Below are 26,514 nucleotides of genomic sequence, written 5' to 3'. Positions count from 1 at the left end.
GTCAGCATGACGTCTTCTGACGAGACCCTTTAGATCACTTCTCATCAGAGCGTCACAGTTGGGGGGCTACCCTGATGTTTTGCTCTAATCAGCCATCAAGTGTCATATTCAGAAGGCTTCACTCAGGCTTGTACCCGGCCTCTGCTCTGGGTTTATACAAAACAACATGAGCGACTGAAGAAGCGGCGCCTCGGAGAGACACAACAGTGACACTGCTGCTCGTGTGTGTGTTCGCGATCTGTGCGAGATCTTGACCTTGCGATGCCATTGTAATGAGACGCAGTCGAATATTTCACTTATCATTAGCGGCATGATTAGCTGCCAATGGGCTGTGCCTGGCGTGGTTTAATCCTCCCCAGTCTCCGGAGTGCGATAACATATGAGATGACAACAGTTTCACACCCGGTTTCACACCTCCCGCGGTTCCATACGTCGCAGCAGCCTAATCACTCATGAGAGATTAATGAGAGACGTTGAGGTGTGGTGGGAGATTCACTAATTACATCCGCACCCACTGCATTGTAGTCAGGGGAATAGACAGTTTATGTGTGTGTGTGAAAGCTTCTTTTTAAAGTACATCTTTACGATTTTACCTGTTACTTCACAGTGGGAGAAGTTGAGCTTGAGGTGCCCTCAAGAGAAAAGAAGAAATAGTTAAAAGTACTTTGTGGGAATGATGATAACTACGTTACAGCTGCAAAAACAAAAGCACACCACTGCAAAATACCACTAATTGGAGAGTTGTAGTTTAATTTATTTATGTGCTTTGAGTAGCTCCTACAGCTGCCCACAAGAAACTAGTAGAGTCATGAAAATAAACCAAATAATCATCTGCGTTATCACAGCAAGAAGTGTTACACGTGCTAACTTTCCTTTTGAATGTGATGTCAGTCACTCCTATATTTCCTCTCAGGCGTATTTCTGCCAGAAGTAGCGCTTTCAAAGGAAACCCGAACCAGCTCTGGAGTTTTCACAGCGGAAGAAAAGATAAATGGAGGATTTGTTGCATCTGAATTGTGTACAACATTGACCAATAAATGACCAAAGATGAAGATAATCACTTTTTTTCTCTTATACACTAGAAGGTAACCCACAAGTTGCGAAACGTGTGAAAACTATAAGAATTCAAGGTCAATGCCTAACCATAACCAATCAAGATTCGATGCCTAACCATAACCATTCAAGGTCAATGCCTAACCATAACCATTCAAGGTCAATGCCTAACCTTAACTATTCAAGGTCAATGCCTAACCATAACCATTCAAGGTCAATGCCTAACCTTAACCATTCAAGGTCGATGCCTAACCATAACCATTCAAGGTTTGATGCCTAACCTTAACTATTCAAGGTCAATGCCTAACCTTAACCATTCAAGGTCAATGCCTAACCTTAACCATTCAAGGTCAATGCTTAACCTTAACCATTCAAGGTCAATGCCTAACCTTAACCATTGAAGGTCAATGCCTAACCTGAACCATTCGAGGTTGATGCCTAACCATAACCATTCAAGGTCAATGCCTAACCTTAACCATTCAAGGTCAATGCCTAACCTTAACCATTCGAGGTTGATACATAACCTTAACCATTCAAGGTCAATACTTAACCTTAACCATTCAAGGTCAATGCCTAAGACCTACAAAGTTAGCACCTAGCTGGTGAACATATCGGAGCATTTAGCAGCTAAAAAGCCACATGTTTCCCTCAGGAGTCGGTAGAGACCAAAAACAGAGCTAAAAAAAGTTGAACAATGGTGTACCGTTTCAAACATATGTTAATGGAACAATAATTTTCACAGTATTCAGTAATTGCAAATTAAAAATGATGGCAAACATGAAATAGTTTGTTTACCGAAGTCCTGTCTATCAAACACGCCAGCCAATAGCTACTAGCTGAACAGCTATTACTGCCGTCAGTCAGTAAATGAGCAGCTCAAGGGAAGGCTGTAATAATAAACAAATCAGGGCAAAAAAAAAATCAAAACACTCTCCCCTGCTCCTGCAAAAACATCAGGCTACCCTCCCTTCATCAAAAAGAAAAAATATATAACCCATCAATTTTTTAAACCCCCTCTCTGTCTCTAATAATTCTCACACAGTTCCTTAGCAGGCTCAAAACGACAACAGTAATTAGGAACTAAAAACTAAAGTTTGACTTTCCTCAGTCCAAAATATGTCACGCTGCTTTTTCATTTGCATTAAGTAAAACTCCTCCTCAACATTGTGTGTGTGAGGTATGTCACATCATGACTACATCAATAAGACAGTGTGACAGCGAGTAGAAAAAACAAAAAGGTTCCTGTTTTGAAGTGGCTGTCCGGTGCTTCCCCCCCAGCTTCATTAATGCTGTCTCGCAGACTGCAGGTAATGTTTTTGTGCTCGCTGGTTTTGATCACGGCAACTTTTATCTTGACTACTTTGGATCTCTGCTGTGTTTGATAGTCATAATGTCTGTCCACGGTGCTGCTGAATCAAATTTGTGTCTTTTTAAGACATGAATACAGTCAGAACAACAAACAGGGAAATGGTTATTCACAGTCAGGTTTCATAAAAAGGCTGCTTGCGTATCTTAATTCTATCCATGACCCATGTGCAATTAAAGAGGACACCTTTTGGCTATTTATTTAGTTCAAAGGGAACACAGAGGGAGGGGGAAAACCCTAATTGTCTCATTAATTACTCTCCGCATGAAATAATGACCAAACCAAGGTATCCACAGTTCTTTTGTAACTCACAAAAGAAAGCATGGGTGGGGGTGGCAGCGAAATAAAACGTGCTTGAACCTATTTTCACAAACAGGCATTATGTTAGAAGAGAGGGAGACAAAGAAAAAGAGGGCAGCGGTGGGAGGGAGAGAAAAAAGAGGTAGAGATGAAATTGAAAGGAGAAAAAAAAAAAGGCTGTGGAGATTAAAAATGATAAATACAGAGCAAATCAAAAAGCGAGACAGAAGGAGAAAAGATTGGCTGTGAGGTAACATGGTGTTTGTCCAGGCCTTTCTGGAGCCTGCCCAGTTCTCTCTCCCACCGAACGTGGTAAATAGCCTGTTTTAACACACTGTTCAGACGCTAAGACACAGCACAACAACAAACCGAATCAACAGTGAATTAAAGACTCCTCGGGGGAAGCCATAGAGTAACACCAGAGGAGGTGTTTTTGGAGATACACATCCACCAATTAAGTGTTCTGAGAGGGGTCCAGGAGTCTCACGCCGGCTATGTTTCCAAACCCGCTGTACGCGGTGGGTGGAACTAGATGAATAAAAGACGGAAATGTATCGTGTTTTCATGCTATTGTTTACTGTCACCATAGGGAGCTAGTGACACTTTATTAGCCTGAATATGTCTGTTACAGAGGCAGAAGCAGCCTCAGAAATGCAGACTTTCAAAATAAACCCCATTAATATTTGCATCTTGAGACCTCTGCTGTGCGAGCGCGAGTGTATTTGTTCATTTATGTCATGTCTCAGACTTGAAGAGACCACCCCCTTCGCACACACACACACACACATCTTCTCCTCACTCTTCTTCCATCTAAATTGCGCCCAGTTATCCTGCAGCTGAGCTGGTAAAGAGGATAATGCAGGAGCACTTCAGAGGGCAGCTCCTCACTGCCCTCTGTGTAGCTGTGCCCGGCCATGTTGGAGCCACGCCTAACCGAGTGCACAGCTCCGAGGCCTGTGCTGACATAAATCAGCACTGCAAAGCAACTGTGTGGCATCGCTTATTTAGTTTACCAGCTGTAGCCGCTGAACCCGAAGCGATGAGGCCTCAGAAAGTAAATGAGAGCGCTTCAAAAGCCCAAAGTGAATTTTTTTTGTATGTATTTTTCTTCCTCCCGTTGTCGTCCTCCTCCTCCTCCTCCTCCTCCTCCTCCTCCGCTCGCACACTTGACTGTTCCGTCGTCAGAGGCCCTCCATCTTGTCAGAATGAGGTGAACTAATGGGCCGTGGCTGAACAGCCTGAGCTCAGAGGCTATCAGTTCCCCCTGGAAGGCCAGGAAGGCAGAGGAGGAGGAGGAGAAGAAGAAAGGAGAGGTCCTTCTTCTTCTTTGGCTACAATATTTCAGCTTTCCCTCAGATAAATCCTCTCAGAAATCAAAAGGAATGGTTTAGTTTATAGAACGTCAATACAGAGGAGCTGTACCCGTTTCTTCTGCTTCCATTTCATGTCAATTTCATACACATGTGCTAGCTAAAAGAAAGCTGGGTAATTTACTCAATTCCATCACCGATTGTGATCAGGCTGTCCTCTCTAGCGTTGATGCTCATATACCATCTTTTGGTTTTTAGCCATGCTAGCAGTGTGGTTGGCAATGACTACGGATGACAATGTCAGCCAGTTGGCCAGTCTGTCGCTCCACCACTGAAATATCGCCACAACTATTGGATGAATTGCCATGAAATTTTGTACCGACATTCATGGTTCCCAGACAATGAATCCTGCTGACTTTGGTGATCCTCTTACCTTTCCTGTAGCACCACCATGAGGTTGACATTTGTTTTGTTGTTACTGAAATGTCTTAACAACTGTTGGATGGATTTGCCACGAAATTTGGTCCACACATTCATGTCCCCCTCAGGATGAATTGTAATCACTTTGTTGATCACTCAAGTGTTCTTTCAGCCAGCGCAACTCCCCGACTCCCCGCCGGATCAGCAAACTTTCTGTTGCTGCCGTTGGACAGGTTAGACCAAGCGTTGCTGCTGCCAACAGCCTGCTGTGACTTGAATTTGACTTGCTACAGCCACCGCCGTCGCTCTGCACTGCGCTCAAACGTCGGTTATCGCTGATAACGCTGTCCCGACCCACAGATTTGGCGTGGAAGCGTTAACACCCACCCTCCGGTTCCCACCCCCAGGTTCCCACTGTTAGGTCTGTCAGCACTGTTGTGTTCGTTGTTTGCACTGTCTGTGCCGTTAGCACCGTTAGCTATAGGCGCCGGCACAACCGTTGCCATGTTGAGAGACGAATTTGGAATTGAGCACCTTTATCTAAGATGGTGAACATTGTAAACATTATACATTAACATCAACATGTTAGCATTGTCAACATGCTCATGTTAGCATGTTCATGTTAGCTTTTAGCTCAAAGCATCACTATGCCTTTAGTGCTGCCTCTTAGTCTCGTTACTGACATATGTTTCTGTGTCTCTGTGGCCTTAATAGCTCGCCATGAATGTTTGTAACATGATTAACCCACTGAATCATATGGTCAGAATTGTTAATAGATTTCAGCGCTACACCAAAGACCCATATGTCAGTCGCTAGTCAGGAGTCTAATTAGTCCAAAACAAAGCAAATTACTCTTATCTTATCTTAGATTCATGGTCTATCAGCCCATGTAAGGCCACATTAGACGACCTTATTGTTGATAGTGAGGCTGCGTTAAGAGCTGATGTAGAAATGAAATAAATAAAATGTCCAGCTCTGGGAAAAATAACACAACAGTACAGATTAAAGTCTGTAGGAGAGGATATAGCAGTAGTTGGCCGACCTTCGCTGCCATAGGTGACACAAGGTAGCACAGCAGGGCTATTCAGAGGAGCTTTGCTAGGCCAGGTTGTGACAGTTGTGTCCCACTCCATAAGCTGGGGGGCGTTTTGTAACAAAGATGACCAGCGCGAGGTGCCAAAGCCGGTCTGTCGAACAAACGTTCCACCGGCCCCGGGCCATGCCAGCCTTGGCCAGGAAGAGCTGGAGATGGTCCGGGGGACAGGGGGGGGATGGGGGGGCCTCCCCGCTCCTCAGCAGTCACATGCAAACCGGAGAGCACAGACTGCGCCTTCCGTCGGGACCACAGTGAATGGAGGTGTAATTGGCCATATCCAGTGATAGATGGCTGTTCAACCTTTGTTACTCATCGGTGGCAGAATGCACGGAGGCTTGTCTCACAATATGAGGTTGATTGTGCAGTCTATTAAACACCGGTCTCGGGAGGAAATGCGACTTACAAGAATGCTGGAGCTTAAAAAAAAAATATCTCAAGAATGATCTGATTTAAAAATCAACGCGTGTTCAGTGATTGCCCATTATGGTTCTGAGACTGAGGTAAACATGACTGAAAATCCAATAATGAATCATTTTCATCCATAGAGGCAACTAGGAACTCAGTATAATTGTTGTAAATTACAACCCTTTGTCTCTCAGCAACATAAATCTAAATTATAGTTTATTTCATTGCAACCAAATTATCACGTCAAGCAAATTCCCCCTTTGTATGTGCATTAATTACATAATTACGAAGAGTTGAAGGCAGTAACTACACTCTAATATGAATTTTTTGTTTATCATAAAGCCAATTTACAATGCGACTGAATGTTTTAATTGGCCTGTACTTCAACCCACTAAAGGTTATAGGCATCTTTCTGACAAACTGATCAAAACGACGGAGAAAGAATTCATGAAAAGGATTCAGATCACATCTGATCCCAACACACTGACGCTGCATGACAGGATATATGTACCTGCGTGTTGCCCAGGGGGTCTAGTCCTGTGAAGGTATACACTCAAATCCTCCCCTCTGAAAAATCAATGGCTTGCATGATTGATGGAAGAGAGAGTTGTCATACATCAGGTTTTCTCACAGCGTGCCTGCTTTTGTTTAATAACGCGGTTACGGGGCAAAGAGTCTGACGCAAGCAGGAAACAAACATCTCAAGAGATGATTTGTGAAACGCTGGCAGACGAGAGACAAGACAGCGTGCGGGGTTGATGGAAGGAAATAACGAAATGCAAGCAGAAATGAAATTGACTTCCCTCAAGGAAGTTTCCACTCTTTGCACTTGAGAGAGGTAGTACTAAAATGAACAAATTAATAAATAAAGGGTGGCTTTTGTCAAGGGCTTTTGACATCCCCTAACAGTTGAGAGTAGCTGGAGAAGCGAGTGATGCTCGTTAACTCTGACCCAAATCATAAGAGACACTGGGAGCTGTTAAAACACAGAGCAGATTGGGGAGTCTGGTGACCTAGATAGCATTGGTTTTGACAAGCAGCCGTACATCACATTAAATCGCTCTTCCGTCTAATACAATGAGGCATATCTCCCTCGTTGGTAATGAAAATTACATTCTGATAAGGTTCTTTGTGACATGGAAAATACCTCTCCCACCGCTTGCACTCCAAGGCTTTTTCTGAGACGTACTTATGGGGAGATCGCCCCTTTCGCCCCGGACCTGGGTGACATTATCTGCCTCATGAGCACACATGAGGGGTGACACATGGTCTAGACATCCATAAACAAGGAGAACCGTTGGTGATGAGGCAACCGCAATGACCTGTTGTTAGAGGAAATTAAATGTGTCTTAACATCACAGTTCATTTTGGAATAATGGGAGGGTTGAAGGACTTGTCTGCAGGAGGAGGAGGATATAGCTGTAGAGTGTATTTCATAGATCAATTTGTTTTACGCATACGCACAGTATATACAGGAATGCACAAAGCTATGCATCTGTACGCTGAAAAAATGACTATCTGGAGGGTTTGCCCAACCCAAATTGCAAAAACCAACACATTTTCCACTTACCTCTATCTTATCTAGTCATGTAGCCCCATTTGTGACCTCAGCACTTGGTGCGTGATTCCGCGACAGTGGCCAACACAGTATGTGGAAATATAGTTTATATAAATAGGTCGTTATCAGTCGCTATAAGCACCATAGATGTGGATCAATAGGAGCCTGCTACGCCCATTAGTGGGTTTTATCATCTATTCACATAGTAGGTAATTGAAATTAGGAATAAAAGAAGACGACAGCGACCTCTATCAGCCGTAGTAGTTATGGCAGGAGCAGAAGCGGAAGTCAAGCGCTGTACTGTAGTATAGACAGCCTGAAACTCCATATGGGTGGAGGTCGGGGGCGATGGATGGGACACAAAACACAGGACTTTCACCCAGGAGACCAGGATTTGCATCCTGTGTAAAACCAACGTGTAGTTGTCCTAGAAGCTTTTTTTTTGTTCAAAGCATAACGTTTCATTCAGTTTTACATGTTAGAAGGTGTCGCTTCCAAGTATTGCTTTCACTTTTACAACATAGTAGTCGTAGTAGGCCCCTACTGACTCACATGTATGGTGCTTGTAGTGACTGATAACACCTTAATGGCCTGATAACAGTCTAATCATTTAGCACTGGGCAAAGATTTTATCTAATTGTGGGCAGACAGTAGACACCTTTGGGATCACAAAAATACCTCTGAAAACACAGCCCGCTTTTGGATAAATGGTACAATCGTAACATTTAGACTTTCCTCCTAAGGTTTGCTTAAGTAACGCTACTTGCTGCTAGCTGCTAGCCGGGCAGATGGTTTCAGAGATTTTTGGCACCATCACAATACAGTGGAGGTGAATGGATTTCCATTTGGGTTGCTCTAAATATTGAAAAATGACATTTAAAAAATTCAACGGCAACATCTCTACCCAGAGACGGTGTCCCAGTTACTCTGGATAATCCACATTCTTCCCTGTGATGGTCCCTAAGAATAGCTTTCTTGTTTGATAGAAAGTAGTTCCAATGAAAACTGCTCACATTGAGTCCTGTGGATTATCCAGATTTAACGGGGACACTGTTTGTGGACCACTGTCTCAACCTGGGCAAAAAAAGAACATAAGTGAGAGGATGTGCTTTTTGTAATTTAGGTGACCCTTTAAAGGTGCTCTATACGATATCCAGAGCATTAATATAGCATCAAACAACTATTTACTATGTAAAGATATGGAGGAGTGGGCGCCTGGCTAGCTCAGTCGGTAGAGCGGGCGCCCATGTGTGGCCAAGGCTCAGTCCTGGCAGCGGTGGACCGGGGTTCGAATCCGGCCTGTGGACCTTTCCGCATGTCATCTCTCTCTCTCCCCCTTTCCAAGACTCTATCCACTGTCCTATCAATAAAACGCTTAAAAAATGCCCCCAAAATAATAATTAAAAAAAAAAAAAAAAAGATATGGAGGAGTAATGTCTACCTGAGCAGAGAATGAAGTCACTCTCCCTCTGTGTGTTTTGTAATCAGAGCTTCTCCAAGCTTTGTTTACATAGCTGGGCCGGCCATATGTGCTTTTAGTGCATGTGAGCGTGCCCCACTGGCTAGCTAACGGCCGCCGCTATGCACTGCGCTCATAGGGCAGTTAAAGCTGATAACGCCGCCCCAACCGTCGTCGTCTTGGAAGCGTAGCACCCACCCTCCAGTTCTCCTTGGGTAAAGACTGTTAGCTCTGTCAACACTTTGCCGGGTTTGCACTGCTAGCGCTATTAGCACCATTAGCTGTGAGCCGCAGACTCGGTATCGCCATGTTGAAAGCTTTGCGGAGGCAATAGAAATGCTCCCAATCCCGTATTTAACACCATTAACAAGTCACATATTTAAGTTTGAGTATCAAAATAAAATCACTCAAAATAATCTTAAAAATACATTTAAAGTGACACTCAGATCACAGTCTCATTCTCACCACACAGACTCACAATGTCAAACAATGTCAAACAGGACAATGTGTGCCCGGTGCTCGATGTGCTGCAGCTCTTTTCAGGCCGGGGGTAGGCTGAAGGCCTCTTTCTCCAACAATGGCCCATCACCATGCCAACAGAAGCAGTGCCAGCCGCGGTGCCAGCTTGGCACGGCACCCGTGTTAGCAGTGGATGATTCAAGGGCATTAAAGCACAATGCGGGGGGTTCCAGTTTATGGACGGCTGTGCCAGGATTTCCACCACAGTTTTGCTTTCAAACAGCCTGTCATTCATCGCTCTCTGCTACTTCCCCTCCTCTCGTGCCGTCGGGCCCGAGCTGTGAGCATTAATAATCCATCTTTGGAAAATTTGCTTTGCATGCACAGAAGCACCGGTCATGCTTTAATGTGCTATGTTTACTCACAAGCTGTACAAAAAACAAGTCAAATATGTCACCACAGGTCTCTTTCAAGGGTGGCCACCAAACAGCACGACTTTGCTGCACTCTCATAAAGGACTGATGCTCCAGAAGAGATGATAACATCTTTGTTGATTGGTTTAAATTGGTGCCTGCCATTTCGTATTTTAAATGAATGTTGTAATGAGTGATCACGTTTTTTTTTCATTTCAGTTTTTAAACCACCTCCAGCTTAACATTAACTGTCATCCCTTTCTCCTCGCCTTGCAGTGCTCGGAGCAAGCGACTGTGATGGGCTGTCGGACTGCATCTGAAGTACTCCACCAAAGAATAATATCCACTCCTGACCTACTCTGAAGAACAATATTTGATTCAATCAATGTTGCAGTCTCCCCCGGGGGGAATTACTCCTGAGTAATAGGTGGACCCTCAGAAAAGAGCAACAGTGGACCATGTGATACTTGACCTTCAAGGAGAGAACTCAGGTACACTCCAGAAGATGTCAAATCGGATCTGAGGCTGCTCTCGAGAGGATCACCCAGCTCACAATTCAATCATCTTTTCATGTTGTTGTTCAGCAATACTCAAACACCATGGGCCAGCAGTGACGGCGCGTAGCTATCAATGCTGGATCTTCATTTTATTGAGGAGTACCAGACGTCTCATCATGGATTCGAATGAGATTTTCCCCACCAAAGAGCGACTGTGAGAAAGACTGGAGTGTGCGGGAATCGGACACTGGGAGTTGGGAGGATCAGCTAGTGTGCTGCTAACCCATGGTGGATCTGCTGTGAGCAGGGCGAGGGACTCAGCAGTGGAGGATGTCAGCGGAGGCCGAGCTCCAGCCGGGTGTCAAAACCAGCCAGCGAAAGGATTCCAGGAGGGTCAAAGGTACGTGAGATGCTACTTAGCAAACAAATGCATGGGTACAACAATTCTGTAATGTAGATGCATGTAAAAAGGCTCATATGGTGGTATAATTTGAGATAAAAGTCTTATATGTAATGTTGAGGGGAAAGTACTCAAAAGACGACCAGAGGCATGTAGGAAAGGGAGTCAGGATAAAATGGGAAACTGGCAGCTCTCTCATGTTTGGCAGGCAGCGAACATAACTTTAAGTCATGTTTGGATGGAGCTAAATAACGCTGGACTACATGGGGAGAAGCTTCACTCAGTCAAGTCCGCCGAGAGCTCCCTGTCTCATCCCAGGGATCCAGATGTAGTAACAGCTATTCCATGTAGCCCCAGGGTTTTGTAGCGCCATGATTTAGGTGTCATGGACAGGGTAATTCACACCCTGTCGCTTTGATGAACAGCATAAGTGATGTAATAGGACGAGGCATTCTCCGAAACTTCTCTGGGAGATTGAAATGGGATTGAATTGGCTGAGAGGAGGAAAGAAGAGGAGATAGAGAGGTAGAAAGAATGAGATCCACAGGGAGGGGGGGGAGGAAGTGAGCAAGAAGAGGATGCTTTCTCGTTTGCCTTCCCTCTCTCCATCCTTTTTTTACGCATTTCTCTATCCGTGAATAAAGCCATTCCAGCTAGTCCAGTAAATCTGGCTTCTGCGGGCCGGCTGTAACGAGGCCGCGGGGCCAGGTCCTCTGTGGCTGTTTCACTGGCCCTGTCGGCTCGCTCAGATAAATGGCCAGGCTGGAGGAGGGCCCATTGATTTGAGTTAAGTGGAGGGGGGAGAGCAGAGCGAGGGGGCTATTACGCACGTGGGCACGCGGCGGGCTATCAGCGCAGGCTATCAGCCCCTGACTTTACCATGTTAATCACATGTGCTGCAGGGACCATTGTCACAATCAGCAAAGATGCTATTTAGATCCATATAAATGGAAATGGGGCAACATAAATGCATGCAGGCTGTCAGGCTGCACAGCTCGTAGTGTTTGTGAGCAGGCTGGGGGCCAGGTGAAAGACACTGCTGAGGATCGAGATTGATGGCATGTCTTTAGACAAAGCACTGTTTATATTAACATGGGTGGGAAGCTACAGAAGAATTCTGTGTGCTAAAAGATAAGGTTGCTGTTAGAGTATTTTATATTTTTCATTTTGTCAATTCCCATGAAAAGACCAAAATCAACCATGTATAAATCTGTATGTGACTTCCACACCCTGTCTGTTAGCCCCATTGACTGTATATAAAGACGAACGACATGAAATGACATGACCGTCATGAGTCTGTGTAATGGAAAATGTGATCTTAAATGTAGTTATAGGGATATTATGGTTAGTTGTGTCTTTCTAGCCGAACAGCTTCCGTGGTGCTAACGTAGCAGCTAGGTGGCTCCTGCTAAAAAGCTACAGCCATGCTCGGCTCGTGATTGGTTCGGGCAGGTGTGTGGGCGGGACCTCCGATCACTACTGCGCAGACTCTGGTTCCAAATGATGTCAAAATCTCGAGATGGCAGCTCCAGTATCCGGGATATTTTGGCTTCACTTTTGTACAGTGGGAGGAAGTGGAGATGCATTGTCCATCTTTATTTACAGTCTATGGTTAGCCCATTTCCATCCCATCCCAAGCCCATTCATTCCTCAGGAAGGTGTAAACCTTCTTCTTCTTTTTTTTTTTTTTTAAAGACTTGCAAATAAATATATAGTTTTTTTTTTAGAGGTTACACAATTTTGTGAAACAGCAGAGAACTGTAGTTTTTAGCAACTGTTACTCAAAGAGGAGTAAATAGTGCAGTAATTACAGGAGTAGGAAGGTATATATGTTATTGTGTGTACATGTTATTGCCCAATTCTGGCTTTTGATGTATACACATGCGCTTGTTAGCAGGATACAGTAGTTGTTGTTTTGGGTTTTTTTATGGGATTTGTTGATAATAAGGAAAATTTAGAATATATCCAGCCTCGTTCTTCAATGCCTGTGAAGATTGTTATTGTTTTGCTCATTGCTTCATAATTCGCTTAAAGAACGTATTTCAGAGGAAAACCTAACATTTAGGGTGATACTAGACACACTACCTTGTGTTTCATTTTTTTAGGAAAGTCATAGCGCTCATCATTCCTTTCAAAACCTGTTTAGAGAAATCAAACCTCACAGCAGCAAACTCTGACTGCCATGGTTAAAGCCAAAGCTCCCCTCTATCCATCAACATGCGTGACTTTGCTCTATCTCCATAGCAACTGTTGCTCTCCCACTGTAATCTGTGCGCACAAAAAAAAAATATTCATTTCAAAAAGAGAGACAAGGAATAGAGGACAGAGAGACATTGAAAGAGGAGGAGGAGGAGGATGGAGATGCCAGCAAACACAGAAAGAGACAGAGGGAGGCAGAAAAAGATACTGAATGTATGACATTGGGAAGGCTGTAAGAGGCAGCACAAATAGTAACCATTTCACCCTATTCAAACACTATTTCCCACATTTGACCAAATCATTTGCTGGCACGCTTATCTGACTGTTCATCCCGCTGCTTCACCACGAGTGTGATAATAGCATCATCGTGGAGCCCCCCGCCTAAAGAATGATCTCGCCCATCACCGCCCGGCACACATCAATACCTGCGTGTAACTCTACAGTGATTCAATGGTCTGTCCACTGCATTGACGATGTGCACAATACCCCTCATTAACTCTGTAACTGCTTTAACGATCAGCCATTAAACCAAAACCTCGATCTGTTGTTCGATGCCAAACTTGGGGTTGAGGAATTTTGACATCGGCGCGGGTTGGACGAGGGAACGCGTGCTGCTTGTTAGTGTTTGTAAGTGTGTGTCTGCGTGTTTGCTGAGGCTTACGGAAGTTCGTGCACATGGGGGAGGCAGATGGCGAGGACAGATTTGCCTTCCTCAGACATCCATTCTCTTTACTGCTGCTTAAAGCCATCAGCCCCCTGCGCTGATAGGACATACCTTTCATTTTATGTTGTGTGCAGAGACGCTGCAAATAATGGTTGTACATCCTATGTAGGTGAACTCATGACTCAGTAGGCATCGCCTCTCATTATAGCTCAGTGTGTGTGTGTGGCCTTCTAGCAGACGGGGATATTGATAGGAAGAGACACACTCGGAAAGGTTCAAAGGTTAAGCTGCCTCGATGCCCAGATCCCCAACAAAAAGTTTCTTGTTGCCAAGTCCTCATATCTGGAGGGGCACTTCTGACTCTCCATCTGTTGCCATCTGTCCCTTCGCTGTCCCCATTCTAGTGTGGCAAGGAGGAGGATGCAACACTGTGATCAGAGACAAGCCCTGAAACAGTATGAGCAGGGCGAACAGTAATTGTTCTCTCCGTGGTCCTGTGTGTGTGTGTCAGGTGGGTGATGGTAGCGTTTGATTTAAGGCCCTCTTGATGTCCCTGCTGTTAAGTCTCAGCTCCATTTTTGAAGATTTGGCAATTTTATGGTGCTTAAGGGCACTTTCACAAGCCATAGTCCGTTTGGCTGGTCCAAATCAGAGTGATATTGATACTTTTGGTTTGTTTTATTATTTAGTCTGATTCGATTTCACTGTGCACAAATTAAAAAAAAATAATTTGCTGAAGGGCGTGTACAAAGGAGCAGAGACAAAATGTTTTCACCTTAACTCGGCACTGATCTACTGTGTGCACGAATCCTGTCTCAGTTTATCTTGAATGACTTTATAAACATCACTATTTTTGTGGACTTTATTTAGTGTATTCTGTATGTTCTCTTTGGCCGCACTAGGGTTCGCTTGGAAACGCACCTCTTGCAGGTGTTCTTGGACCGGTTGTTTTGGTCCGCACCAGAGTACGATTACTGCGCTCATAACTACGGGCTGTGTATGGGCAAGAATCTATTTATTGTAATACTGTAAGCAAGGCGATATACTGTCTTTTTTTAAATTTAATTTTAGGAAAACAGTCAAAGTATAAAGAACACAACAGAAATAAGTCATTTTAGAATAAGCAAAAATAACACATTTATACTGCACGCAAAAAACTGCATGGTTTTTGACCCAAACTGCATGTGATTATCATAAAATTGGCATGTCTGTAAAGGGGAGACTTGTGGGTACCCATAGAACCCATTTTCATTCACATGTTTTGAGGTCAGATGCCAAACGACCCCTGTGAAAATCGGCATGCCAGTTTTTCCTCGCCAAAATTAAGCGTAACTTTGGAGCGTTCTCGACAAGCTAGTATGACATGCTTGGTACCAATGGATTCTTCTAGTTCCATGATGCCAGTATCTTCACTCTGGAAAAATCAAATAGCGTTCGGACAGCAGGTTAATTAAGAATCAATACAGTGTTTTGGAGAATCTATACACTATCGCACCACATAACATTGCGATACTCACGTGTATCGACATTTTCTTACACCCCCTATACACAACTGCCCAAATGAACCGGACCAGAGTTTGATTAAAACAGACTAAATGTTGGCTTGTGAAAGCACCCTTCGTCGTTATTAGATTGTTGGAAAATGAGGGCAACAGGAAATACTGTGGGGGGGGGGCAGGATGTGACAAAGGTCCCGGGCTGGATTCTGACCCTAGGACGCGTGGATCTCAGACCACCAGGACTTCCAAATGGCAGGTATGTTGTCCCATGTGTAGGATACACTTAGACGCAGACCGCGCTTTAGGCAGCCCTCTGTCAGACAAATTATGAGCATCAGGCTTATGGGCCAGAAATATTGTGAGGACCATTCAACCTTGGGTAATTGTAAAGCCAGAGGAATATGTGTCACCCCCCCTCCCCCTTACACACACACACCTTCTCCCTCTCTCTTCTCCTTTCTTACAGTAAAAGTAACAACATGAAACAGCGTGCCCCGCAGCTCTTTAGTTTTCAAATACAGCACACTGGCTCGTCTTGATCTGAACCCAGAGCACGTAGCGCACGAGTTATGCCACTGTGTCAAGGCTCTCATTCGGTATGCAAGGCCTACTTTTTTGAGGATCTGCACATAAAGCTCTAAATCTCTCCTGAAGTGTTATTAGGGGAAATGGCGAAGCTGTATGTAAAGAAACAAATGGCATAGAACATCTGGTTAAAGCTCATCTGAGAGAGCTGCGCTGAATTGGACCGATCGTGTTTAAAATGCAACTGGAGCAGCATGCATTTTACATTACATTAGTGTATGAGTCAGTAAAATCTGGATGGAATACATAATACGGTAGGAATAGGCTCCAGTCACCGTATGAGGGATGGTTTGAATAAGGTACGGCAATGGTTATCGTAGGAGTCCGCCTTCTCTCGCGTCTGTCCTGCAGGATTTAAGCAACAGCACATACATACATAGCGATGTCTATTTATCTTTTTAGTGAGTTTGTCATCAAAGTGGGAATGTTCATTTCTCTACATGGTTGCTGTGTGCATGCCAGGCTGCGTCTGGTTAATGTTCCGAGGTACACGGTGGCTGTATATAACACTCGTTATCCTCTGGCTTAGAAACAAGTCTGAATTAGACCCAGATTTGACATTCGCTTGCTTAGAGACTGTAATGACTAGCATCATCAAGCCCTCACCCCCCCTTTAGAGAATTGTGCCCTCATGAATTAGTGAGAGGGTGTGCATAGCCAAGACAAGTGTTTGTATTCAAACTTTTTTTCTCCATTTGCACGAGCCACTTAATTTGCTCTTTTTCTAATTGTTCTTTTAGATTTTTCCTTACAAATTGCAGGGATGGAAGACTCCATTCGTGTTAGGGGGTAGATGTAGTACAGATGGCAATACTGTGTGTTTCTCAGTGGAATAAGGTCATTTCGGTGTAATACGCTCTTTGAGAGCAGCCTGACAAGTCTCTGTTAGGGATATTAAACCTTGTTCTCTTCTCGCGCACAGCTTAGCCAGCCACTTAACTGATGTACTGCGCGGGCTTCATGACCTAGAATTGAGTGAAGCAAAGGGGCCTGAAAACTGTTAAATTCTCAAAGGTGACGGTGACCTTGATTTTTGAAATCCTGCAATCTCGTCGTGTAAATGCGGCGGGGAGACGGTGTTTTGGTGGCTGACAAACCCGGCACAGGTTACGAGGGGATGGTTTATATGCTGTAGACGCACGAGACGGCGCTTGAGGCTCGCGCCCTCGTAATGAAAACCGTGCGACGGCAGACAAAAATGAGAAAGGTGTCGGTGTCAAGGTGGTGTCGGGGTAGTTTCAGAGACTGACAGACAGAATAATCAGCAACAGGGACGGGGAGGGAGAAGGGAGGAGGGATGGGGGGGGGGACATTATAAAGCCCGAGGCCAACCAGACACACATTTGCAAATGCCCCCCTGTGTCACACCACCATCCTACCACCCTACATCCATCACCCAGGGAGGGCCTGGTGGATTATGGGTGAGCGCTGGACCGAGATGATTCCTCTCAATAGCGGCCATTCAAGCTGGTTTGTCACTGCCAATCGCACCCATGGGAACCGTGGGTGTGGAGCGAGGCGTAGGGGTGAGCCCCCCCCCCCCACTCGACCACCCCGTAACCTTCCACCCCGAGCTTTCTGTGTGAACGCCCCACAATGCCGTGCAAATAGGTGACGGCGGAGTGTTCTCAATGTTCCAGTCGTTTTCTCATTTAGTCCACCGGCTTTATCCAACTCCATTTTTCAATCTCGAGTTCAATTTTCTTTCAATCTTTGCTCGCTGCTGCTAATTTGCAATTCATTCTGCATTTCCTATTCCATAAATATTTATACCGGAGCAGCCAACTCTGTCTCACACACTCACACACACACACACACACGCACACACAGTAGCCCTCTATACCTCAAGCAGAGGGCATGATGCTAAAGTTGTAGGATTCAGTTGAGCTCACATCCGTGTCTCCTGTAATCGCTCGCCTTCATTTTTCTCCTCCTTATTTCTCGTCCTCTCTTTTTTCCCTCTCCCGCCCGCAGGTCAGGACCGCAGTGAGGCGGGGCTTATTAAGCGTTTCCGTGGAGATGGCGTGCGCTACAAGGCCAAGCTGATCGGGATTGATGAGGTGACAGCGGCGCGCGGGGACAAGCTGTGCCAGGACTCCATGATGAAGCTGAAGGTGCAGACTCCTGTGTGTGTGTGTGTGTGTGTGTGTGGGGACATCATCGGGTCTCTTCACTCATCACAGTCAGATTTGGAAAAGGCATGCTCAGGCATGTCTGTATTGTCTGTTGAATGAGTCATGGGAGCTGTCTTGTCCTGTATATGACTCACTGGAGCTCTGTAAAGAACTGACCAGACGGAACAAATAAAAGTCCAACCGTATTATCCGGTAGCTCTTTGTCACGTAGCTACTGTACGGTTGGTTTTATATCTTCTGCAAAAATGGTAGCAGCTCTGTACTTTTATTTTCCCCTCTAATAGGCTGCTGTATTTTTAGCATTGCTCAAAGCTCTCCGCATTTATTCATACAGCTTTTTTTGACCTTGGAGGCAAACTGGCTTCCTATGTTGAGACGCTTAAAGCAATACATCACTTAAGTAGGAAATTTTCACTTTTCAGCGTGTGACTGCTAACCCTCCCAATTTGTCTGCCTCTTGAATGTCTTCTCATGTCAGTCACAGCCTTCTATTTTTACAACAAAGTCCACCACGTTATACTTGTAGCACGTATGCAAACTGTGATAACGTGACCCAGATAGTATTTTAGCCAGTGTTCTTGACAGAATGTTGCAAGTAAATTAGGTCAAATTCAGCCCTACAGAAAGAAAGTCTGGAAAAGGTCTGAATACTAGTGAATGTGCAAGAAAGGGTTGAGTATTCTTGAACTTATTTTGAAGTATGTGTACTAAAATGTACTCTAAAATTACTGTTGCTACGCCCGTCAAAGATGATAACAGGTCTAGATTTACCACTACATTTTTAGTAATTCTCAAGATAATGGGTCCTTGATGTCAGGCAGTGGTAGACTAAAGCAGGATTCTCATTTCTAACCGGCATACCATCAATTTCATTGGCTGAAAAGACGACTGAGGCTAGCAGATTTTAAGGTTGTCTGTACAAGGTAATACACAAATAGCGAAACTCTTGCAAGATGGTTATGGTCATGCCAAGTTTTAGGTTTTCACACTACATGACTGACCGGAGACAGACACTACAGGGTCACACACTACAAGATCTTTCACAGGGAGGAATCCCCGATGAGGTCTGCAAACAACGTTTTGTCACGAAAACATACGCGAGAAGTGACGGGCGTATATGCTTGTTGATGTTGTCGCCCTTTTAATTTCGTATTGTTGCCGATTTAAGGACTTTAGGAGCTCGTGCTGTTAGCTACTTTCATTGGAAAAGAGTTTGCAACACTGGGCTCCGTATTTTGGTTGGATCATTTTTTTTAAATCTAATGTACTCTTGCTAGGCTCTCAAGATTACCAAACCTAGCTTTAAGCAACTCCTTACACCTTTGCTGTCTTATTATTGGGCATAAAAAAACAAACCATCATTCAAACATCCAAATGCCAAGTATCGCTATTAATAGAACCCATACTTCTGTTCGTGGAGCAGGGGTTTAGCTAACAGTCAATTATCAACATAAATGACATATTACTCAGAAATAGCGAGCTTCCTCTTCTCAAAAGTTTATTCTGTATCCTCTTAAATGCCAGCTGTGTTTACTGGCTCCAAAGTAAAAGGCAGGAAGTACTTATCACTCTTCTTTGTTGGGGGGGAAAAAGCAGCACATAAGCATCTTTGCAGTAGGTGGCTACGGGATAAATCCTCCTCCAAAAGAGGACGTATAACGCATAGCTTTTTTAAGTATCTTCTCACACACTTTGCTGGAGCTTAAATGTGTGGGAAGCCCCATGAGAAGAGCAGTATAGCCGAAGGGCAAAAGCCTCTCATCACTCATATCCATTCCAAGCGATATGTCCAATAAAACAACTTTTTACCTGCCTCGATCTGACATTTCAGCAGTGCCCTCCATATGACTCCAGTAGTCGCAAGCTACCGGCCAGTTACAGTCAATGGAGCAGTCGATACAGACCTGCTATGATCTGGACAGGGGATAGAGGAGGGGACGTGGGTCTCTATTGAGTTGCCTTGAGGACTAATCCACCAAATGGAGAAGCCGATCGCTGATTGACAACATCCATCGACTCGCCCGCCCGCCTCTCTCTCACTTACTTCATCTCTTCCTTATCCCTGTTGCTTGTTCTGCTCTTTATACTCTCTTTATCCCTTCAGCTGCTCTTTTTCTCACATGAATGTACATTTTATGTATGTGAAGATGGATGGATATTTTCCCTTTAACGTCTCCCTGAAGAAGCAGAGCTTGATGGTGATTAAGGCGACGCGTTATGGCTCGGGTTTTAAATATTAGCTAAGCCTTTAAAAGAAAAAAAATCTAAAGTGGAGGGTAGCAGAAGTACAGAAGAGGTCGACCATTCATTAACGTTAGCGGGCCTGCAGTTTTGTCAGACGCATTCAACGCAGCAGGCAGGTCTTTCTTCTCCTCTTATCTCCTCTCCTCTTTTTCCCTTCTTGTCTCGTCTCTTCTCCCGCAGGCTTTTGTTCTATGAAAGACATGTCAAGCACACAGGTCGCGTCAAACGGAACGCGGTGGAAATGTTAATTGTTTTCTTTATTAAAGCCGCGAATGTAAGAAAAAGGGGGAGCCGGCTGCCGAGATGCATGGGAAAAAACGCACTTCAAAGGCACGATCGGCTGTTCAGTCAGCACTATGCGAAGTTGTCGGAGCGAGCTGGTCGGTCAGCAGCCGCGATCCATTCTGTCAGCAAATCTCACCTCATTGTTGTTAGCTAGCACTTGTGTGTGTCACGTTGAAGTGCAGTAAACCTACTTCAAGGAAAGGGAGAGAGAAAAGGTGCTCTGGGGGGAAAAAAGGCCGCAATAATAATAAGACTCGCTGCACGAGTCGACGCGTGAATTCCTCTGAGAGTGAAGCTTCAAGTAACGGCACATGAAAGAACATTCTGTCCTATCACACCTTATGTAAGTCCTGTCACCCTACCCCCCATCTTCTCCCCCCGAATCCTCCCCCCCATCTCCCACTGTCACACTCACCTGAGTCGGAAGAGAAGAAGGCTCGCTGTCTCTCATGCTGAGCTCATATCCTTTCATCTCCTCATGTCGTTTCCTTTAATCTCTTGCAGGGAATGGCTTCCTCGGCACGTTCCAAAGGGGAGCACAAGCAGAGAGTGTTCTTGACGGTCTCTTTCGGCGGGATCAAGATTTACTGCGAGAGATCAGGGGTGAGTACGTAGCATGTCGGCGAGCGGGGCCTCGTGGCAGAGCTGCACCGCGAGGCCTCCGCCAGCTGCTGCACTGTGAACCTACAGTATAGGACATCCAGAGGGCAGACGCTCGCACGGTTCAGTTCACAGCGGCTGCCAGGGCCGCCATCTTGTAAAGCCTGGCTGGCACGGGTTGACATATTAGTACGACTGCAATACCTGCGCAGAGGGAAGATGACTCTCAAGGTTGTGCTGGAATAAAACTGCATTTGCAAACCATCCAAATTCCTCTCCGAACATCAATGCAAAAAAATGAGCGATAACATGCAGGACAGTTTGCCCTTTAGCTCATAAAGATTGAACTTGACAGCGTTAAATTACAGGTCTTGCATTTGATATTTGACCCTGCATAAACTGGTTTAACACAGTAGGATACGGGGCATACTTCAGGACCTACTTAAGATCACTCAGGCCCCGTCTGCCTGCTAATGATAGCGCAGTGAGCAATGTTATGGTGATGTTATGAGACGGGCTGTTTCCGCCTCCATCCTGGCTTCCATCCCCCTGGCGGACTCGGAGGCCTGCTGTTCCATTACAGGATGATCGAGGGGCTCGGCTCTCCCCCGTCCTGGGGCGTAGTGTTGGCTAGATAGGCCCACTCTGCTCATCAGCGCTAACCGATAATTAGCACTCCGTTCCACCCCTTAATGATCATTGCCGCTAATGCTAATTACACCGCGGCTCCACCTCAGCTGTCGTTAGAGCTAAACTGATAATTATGCAACGGCGTTCCGTCCCGTGGCTGCCGACCCCCGCCCCACCGCCAAGCGTCTACTCCCCAAAAAAAAAACTAGCCATCTCTGATAATATCTCTTTTCAATATGACTGGTGGTGATAGCGGCGTGTCTTCTCGCCTGTAATGAAAAAGAACATTAAGCCTCCAGCCACCACCAACCAGCTCACCAGCTTTTTGACAAGCTCATTTGTTGTTTTGGAAATCATGCACTTAACACTTAATGCTCCTCATTTTATTTACTGATTACTGGCAGTAAATAACACTCCACACTTAATATCCCTCTTGAGTTATGATGGGGAAACGGGGATCACTCCGGCGCAGGCGGCGTCAGCAAGCGTTTAGATGGAAATACTTTATGTAAAGCTGACATGATTCTCCGCTGAATCGAGTAGACTAGTCATATTAGTTTTGTATTTTACATTAATCTGAAGGGTTACTAGCGACGCTCTCCCGCTGAATATCGGCTAATATTCAAATGAATGCTCGTCCCCGGTGCTTGAGCTTATCTCTGCTAGTAGTGGAGCGGCAGGTGGGTGTGCCCGAGTGACAGCTGAATTACTCTGTGTGTATATGCGGTTTTGCGGGTGTTTATTTTTTGACTAGTGATTCGGAGCTGCCCATTAGTCGGAAATGTTATGAATGCATCACACAGTATATTTTGAAAATGGGATTATCTCTCAATCACCAACTTTCACAGCATCTCACATCCTGCTGATATCAAAGATGGACATTTAGAGATGTCACCCAATCTGACAGAACAGCACAAAACAAACTGATGCTGCTGGATTACAAGATCTATAGCGTCTATAGAGTACTGTGTAGTAGAGATTTGAACACGCTTGAATCTCTCCTCCCTCTGTGTTGGTTGGGTTGCGTTTGGCTCAACAATATGCAAAGATGTTTAAAGTAGGTCTGACCTACTTTTCCTGCCAACACAGTGTACAGTACAGTACTTGTACTTGTAAAACATTATTTAAAAAAGGCAGAAATGAAAGAAGAGATGTTTTTTGGCATCTTTAAAGGGATAGTTCGGATGTTTTGAAGCAGGGTTGAACAGTATGAGGTATTTATCCATAGTCAGTGTGTTACCTACAGTAGATAAACAGACAGGAGTACCAACACAGAAGCAAAGCAATGTGGATTGGGACAGCAGCAAAACATCTTTTAGCCACCTAAAAATCAGAATAAGTGTACGCTCTATTTAGAATACTTTCATTGCTTTACCCTGCTGTGAGACAGCTATACAGTCTATGTTTCCGAGGGGGAACTGAAGCCCTTGTATCCATCTATGCACTCACCAAAGCCACCAGACTCCATTGAAAAAAAACTGTAATTTTACATCGCAGAACACAAAAGTTGCTGGTCTACCGCTGCCTCGATCGGTTAGTTTGTTTGCCTTATTGTGTAGCTTTGGTCAATCCAAACTAACCAAAGTTGCTCAATGTCACTGTTTTTGTCATTGGAGTCTGGTTGCGTTGGCGAGAGCATAGATGGATACTGTATATCGGCTTCAATTCCTCGTTGGAAAGGACTGTCTGAGGGCAAGGTAAAGAGGTGAAAATATTGTAAATACAGCGTACACTTAAACGGATATAGATTTTTTTGTAGGTGAGACTTTCAATTAGGTGGCTAAAATACATTTTGTTGCCAGCCCCGTCCACAGCAGTACATTGCTTTCCTTCTTTGCGGTAACTCCTGTCTGATTCTCCAAGCTGGGGGCGCACGGACCGCCATCTACTGTAGGTAATACACTGACAACCCCACTTCAAAACATCCGTACTATCCCTTTTAAGGGGAGCAAGACATACAGTATATTATGTGTGATTACCCTGTTTCACCCGGCCCACGTGGTCTCTCCTGTAACACTTTACATCTCTGCCATTTAGGTGCTCATGCATCACCACTCAGTCCACGAGATCAGCTACATCGCCAAGGACACCAGGGACCACCGGGCCTTTGGCTACGTCTGCGGGAAGGAGGGCCACCACAAGTTTGTGGCCATCAAGACGTCACAGTCGGTAGGTACTTTTCCACTCTGCTAGAGCTGCTCATAAGTTATCTTAGGCAAGTCCAAGTCAAGTCTCAAGTCCTCGAGGGCAGTTCCAAACCAAGTCACAAGACTGGATAAGAAAATTGAGGGTCGGGTCTTTTAAAATTTCTAAATTTTTAACAATTTCCTTTTAAAGCTGTTCTAAAGTAATATTGTGTTTACATAGCTGAGACCAAGTCCATGCAGTCGGACTATTAAATATTCAAGCTGCATGGCTGTGCGGCTGTGCAAGGTCTTCCTGGCGCTCTCAAAAACACTTATTTTGATTAAAATTGGGGGACTTGTTTTTGCATTCAAGCCTCAAATAGAGTCTATAGACAGTCAAGTCTTCATTTCTGTCAGGTTTGACTCGATGTGCACTTGTTTCTTCACAAATCTTCAGCTCCAGCTCAGGAGCTCCAGTGGAGGATTGTGGAATACACAAATAATGGTTTAACTGAAGATTGCTCTGATGTGTACTGTAGGTAATTTCAGTAACCTGTGAAAATGAATTCTGTTGATTTGTTTCTAAACTACTGTGATGCAGGAAACTGCCTTATGTTCATTTTAACGCCACCTCAGTTCTAATCTAAGAAACCGATGGGAATATTAACACGCAGCTACTACAGTAGTCTCCTCTGATGCTAGTTTCTACTGACGAGGTCAGAGCCAAACACCTTCATATTCCACATTCACATAATCTATTCTACGTGAGTCGGCTGACTAAAATAACATATGAATATTTTAATAAATACATAAATAAAATAGAAACTACAAACAATTCATAAAGGTCACTTCCCATAATAAAACATATTCATTAAATTGTTGAGGATAACACGGTTAAATCAAGTCTGAGGCACCTCAGAATTATGTTTAAAGGGTTAAATATTTGTTTTGTAATATTATTCCTGAAGATTTTAAGATCATTTTCCAAAAATATAAATAGCCTTCCTGCACATGCGCATCCTCTGGATTGGCAATTTTTTCCCCTCTTCCACATCTGTTTCTGCCTGCTTGCCTACACATGTTCATCTTCCAAAACACTGCTCTCCATTGACCTGGATCTCATTGCTATACTCCTCCCCTTATTTCCCTGCATCTCTTTCTTCTATTTGTCCATTTCCTCTCCTTCATTTTCCACATCCTCTTTTTCCTCTTCTTCCAGGCGGAGCCTCTCATCATTGACCTGCGCGACCTCTTCACGCTCATCTACGACATTAAACAGCGGGAGGAGATGGAGAAGAAGGCCCAGAAGGACAAACAGTGTGAGCAGGCAGTCTACCAGGTAGGACGGCACATTTCTGCTTTTTTTTTTTTTTTTTTTTCTCAGTTTCGTTTCCCATTCGGAGGCGAGATCACACGTTATAACTCAGCCAGCAATTCATTCACACAACAGAAATCTTAACACTCTCAAGCTTCCTCTGAAGTGCATTGCAGACTGTGTTTGTCTGCACCATTGATTTCTATGTTGAATATCTAAATATAATGGAAATACAACAAGTTTAGATGCCTTTTTTTTTTATTGGAGTCAGGTATGTGTGACAGGAAATGCATGCGTTGGTTGTGTGAGTTTGATATACAAAATCAATGTTTCATTAAAACACACTGTCAGTGTGTAAATATGCACGCTTGCAAGAAAAGACAGACTGAGATGAATGTATGTGTTTTGTTGTTTTCCGTCGTTCTTCCATTTTCTGTCTAATGAGACTCTAAATTGGGCCTCACTGTCTTACTGATGAAAAAACAACATGTGTCGTCTGCCTTCTGTCCCACCACTCTGTCCCACAGACCATCCTGGAGGACGAAGTGGACGATCCAGTTTACCAGGTAGGTCCGCAGGCACACAGAGCAGCTACGAAACACTGCTGACCTTGATGCTTTTCTAGCTTCACTGGTGCTGTTTTCACTCTCAAAGCTTGGAATACAAAAACAAACAATTAATCCTTAATTTAAATATCTCCTCCAGTCACTGATCTGCTTGAATTAATGATTCATGATATTCCACCATTCCAGTAATACACAGTAGACCATCCTAGTGGACAGTTTTGTTCAACCATTCAACTCCCATTTGCCAGTGCAGTGTTGTAAAACCATATTTTTTGAGTTGATCTGTGTCAATGTTCTGATTTCTTCCAAAGACATGCCCTCCCCCACCCCCCTGACTGGTTGTTACCCCCTCCCCCTCTTTTTGCCCTGTGCATTTATTTGGCTGAACATGATTTTTTTTTTTTCTCTGTGTTTGCTCACACTGAATACAGACAACACTAACTCTTACTCTGAATGCTATGTTCAGTGGTACGTCCAACCACCTCCCAGATCACCTCTGTTCTTTGCTCTTGAAGTGTGTTTTTGCATAAAGTCATTCCATTTGCAGCTTCCGATTATGTTGATGTTGGTTGACAAAACTCCAGACTGTGGCCAGAATCTTAAAGGACCACTTTGACACTTTGGGAAATACATTTGTTTTTGACACTCTCTTGCCGATAAGATCAACACCACTCTCATGTCTGCGCAGTGAATATGTAGCTGGAGCCAGCAGCCGATTAGCCTAGCTTAGCATAAAGACTGGAAACATGGGGAAACCGTTAGCTTGGTTCTGTCCAAAGGTTACATATTCCGCCTACCAGCACTTAAAACGAGCTGCAGTGTTAACTTTATGTTAGTTTTAGTCCAATTTTAGTCATTTGGTTTTTCATTTGGCATTTGTCTCAGTTTTGTGATGTTTTCTCATTTATTGAGTCTTCTGAGCATTTTGAG

At 44.4% G+C, this 26,514-nt stretch overlaps 1 protein-coding gene across 14 annotated transcripts in view; it reads left to right on the top strand.

The window, feature by feature from the left end:
* The window catches only part of dab1b (DAB adaptor protein 1b), a 103,563-nt gene that overhangs the window by 64,591 nt on the left and 12,458 nt on the right, over nucleotides 1–26,514 (top strand). For 13 of the 14 annotated variants that reach the window (XM_074650550.1, XM_074650548.1, XM_074650546.1 and 10 more), the window contains 6 exons: nucleotides 10,116–10,736; nucleotides 17,658–17,797; nucleotides 20,852–20,950; nucleotides 23,615–23,746; nucleotides 24,923–25,042; nucleotides 25,546–25,584. In XM_074650550.1, the coding sequence (XP_074506651.1) occupies nucleotides 10,667–10,736; nucleotides 17,658–17,797; nucleotides 20,852–20,950; nucleotides 23,615–23,746; nucleotides 24,923–25,042; nucleotides 25,546–25,584 (600 nt within the window). In that variant the 5' untranslated portion in view covers nucleotides 10,116–10,666. The remainder of the gene's footprint in view (nucleotides 1–10,115; nucleotides 10,737–17,657; nucleotides 17,798–20,851; nucleotides 20,951–23,614; nucleotides 23,747–24,922; nucleotides 25,043–25,545; nucleotides 25,585–26,514) is intronic. The other variant, XM_074650545.1, reaches the window with a different exon arrangement.

Source organism: Sebastes fasciatus, chromosome 11, assembly GCF_043250625.1.
Source record: "Sebastes fasciatus isolate fSebFas1 chromosome 11, fSebFas1.pri, whole genome shotgun sequence".
Classification (NCBI taxonomy): Eukaryota; Metazoa; Chordata; class Actinopteri; order Perciformes; family Sebastidae; genus Sebastes; species Sebastes fasciatus.
The sequence above is the reverse complement of the archived record's forward strand: the minus strand, read 5'-3'. Positions and strand labels throughout refer to the sequence as shown.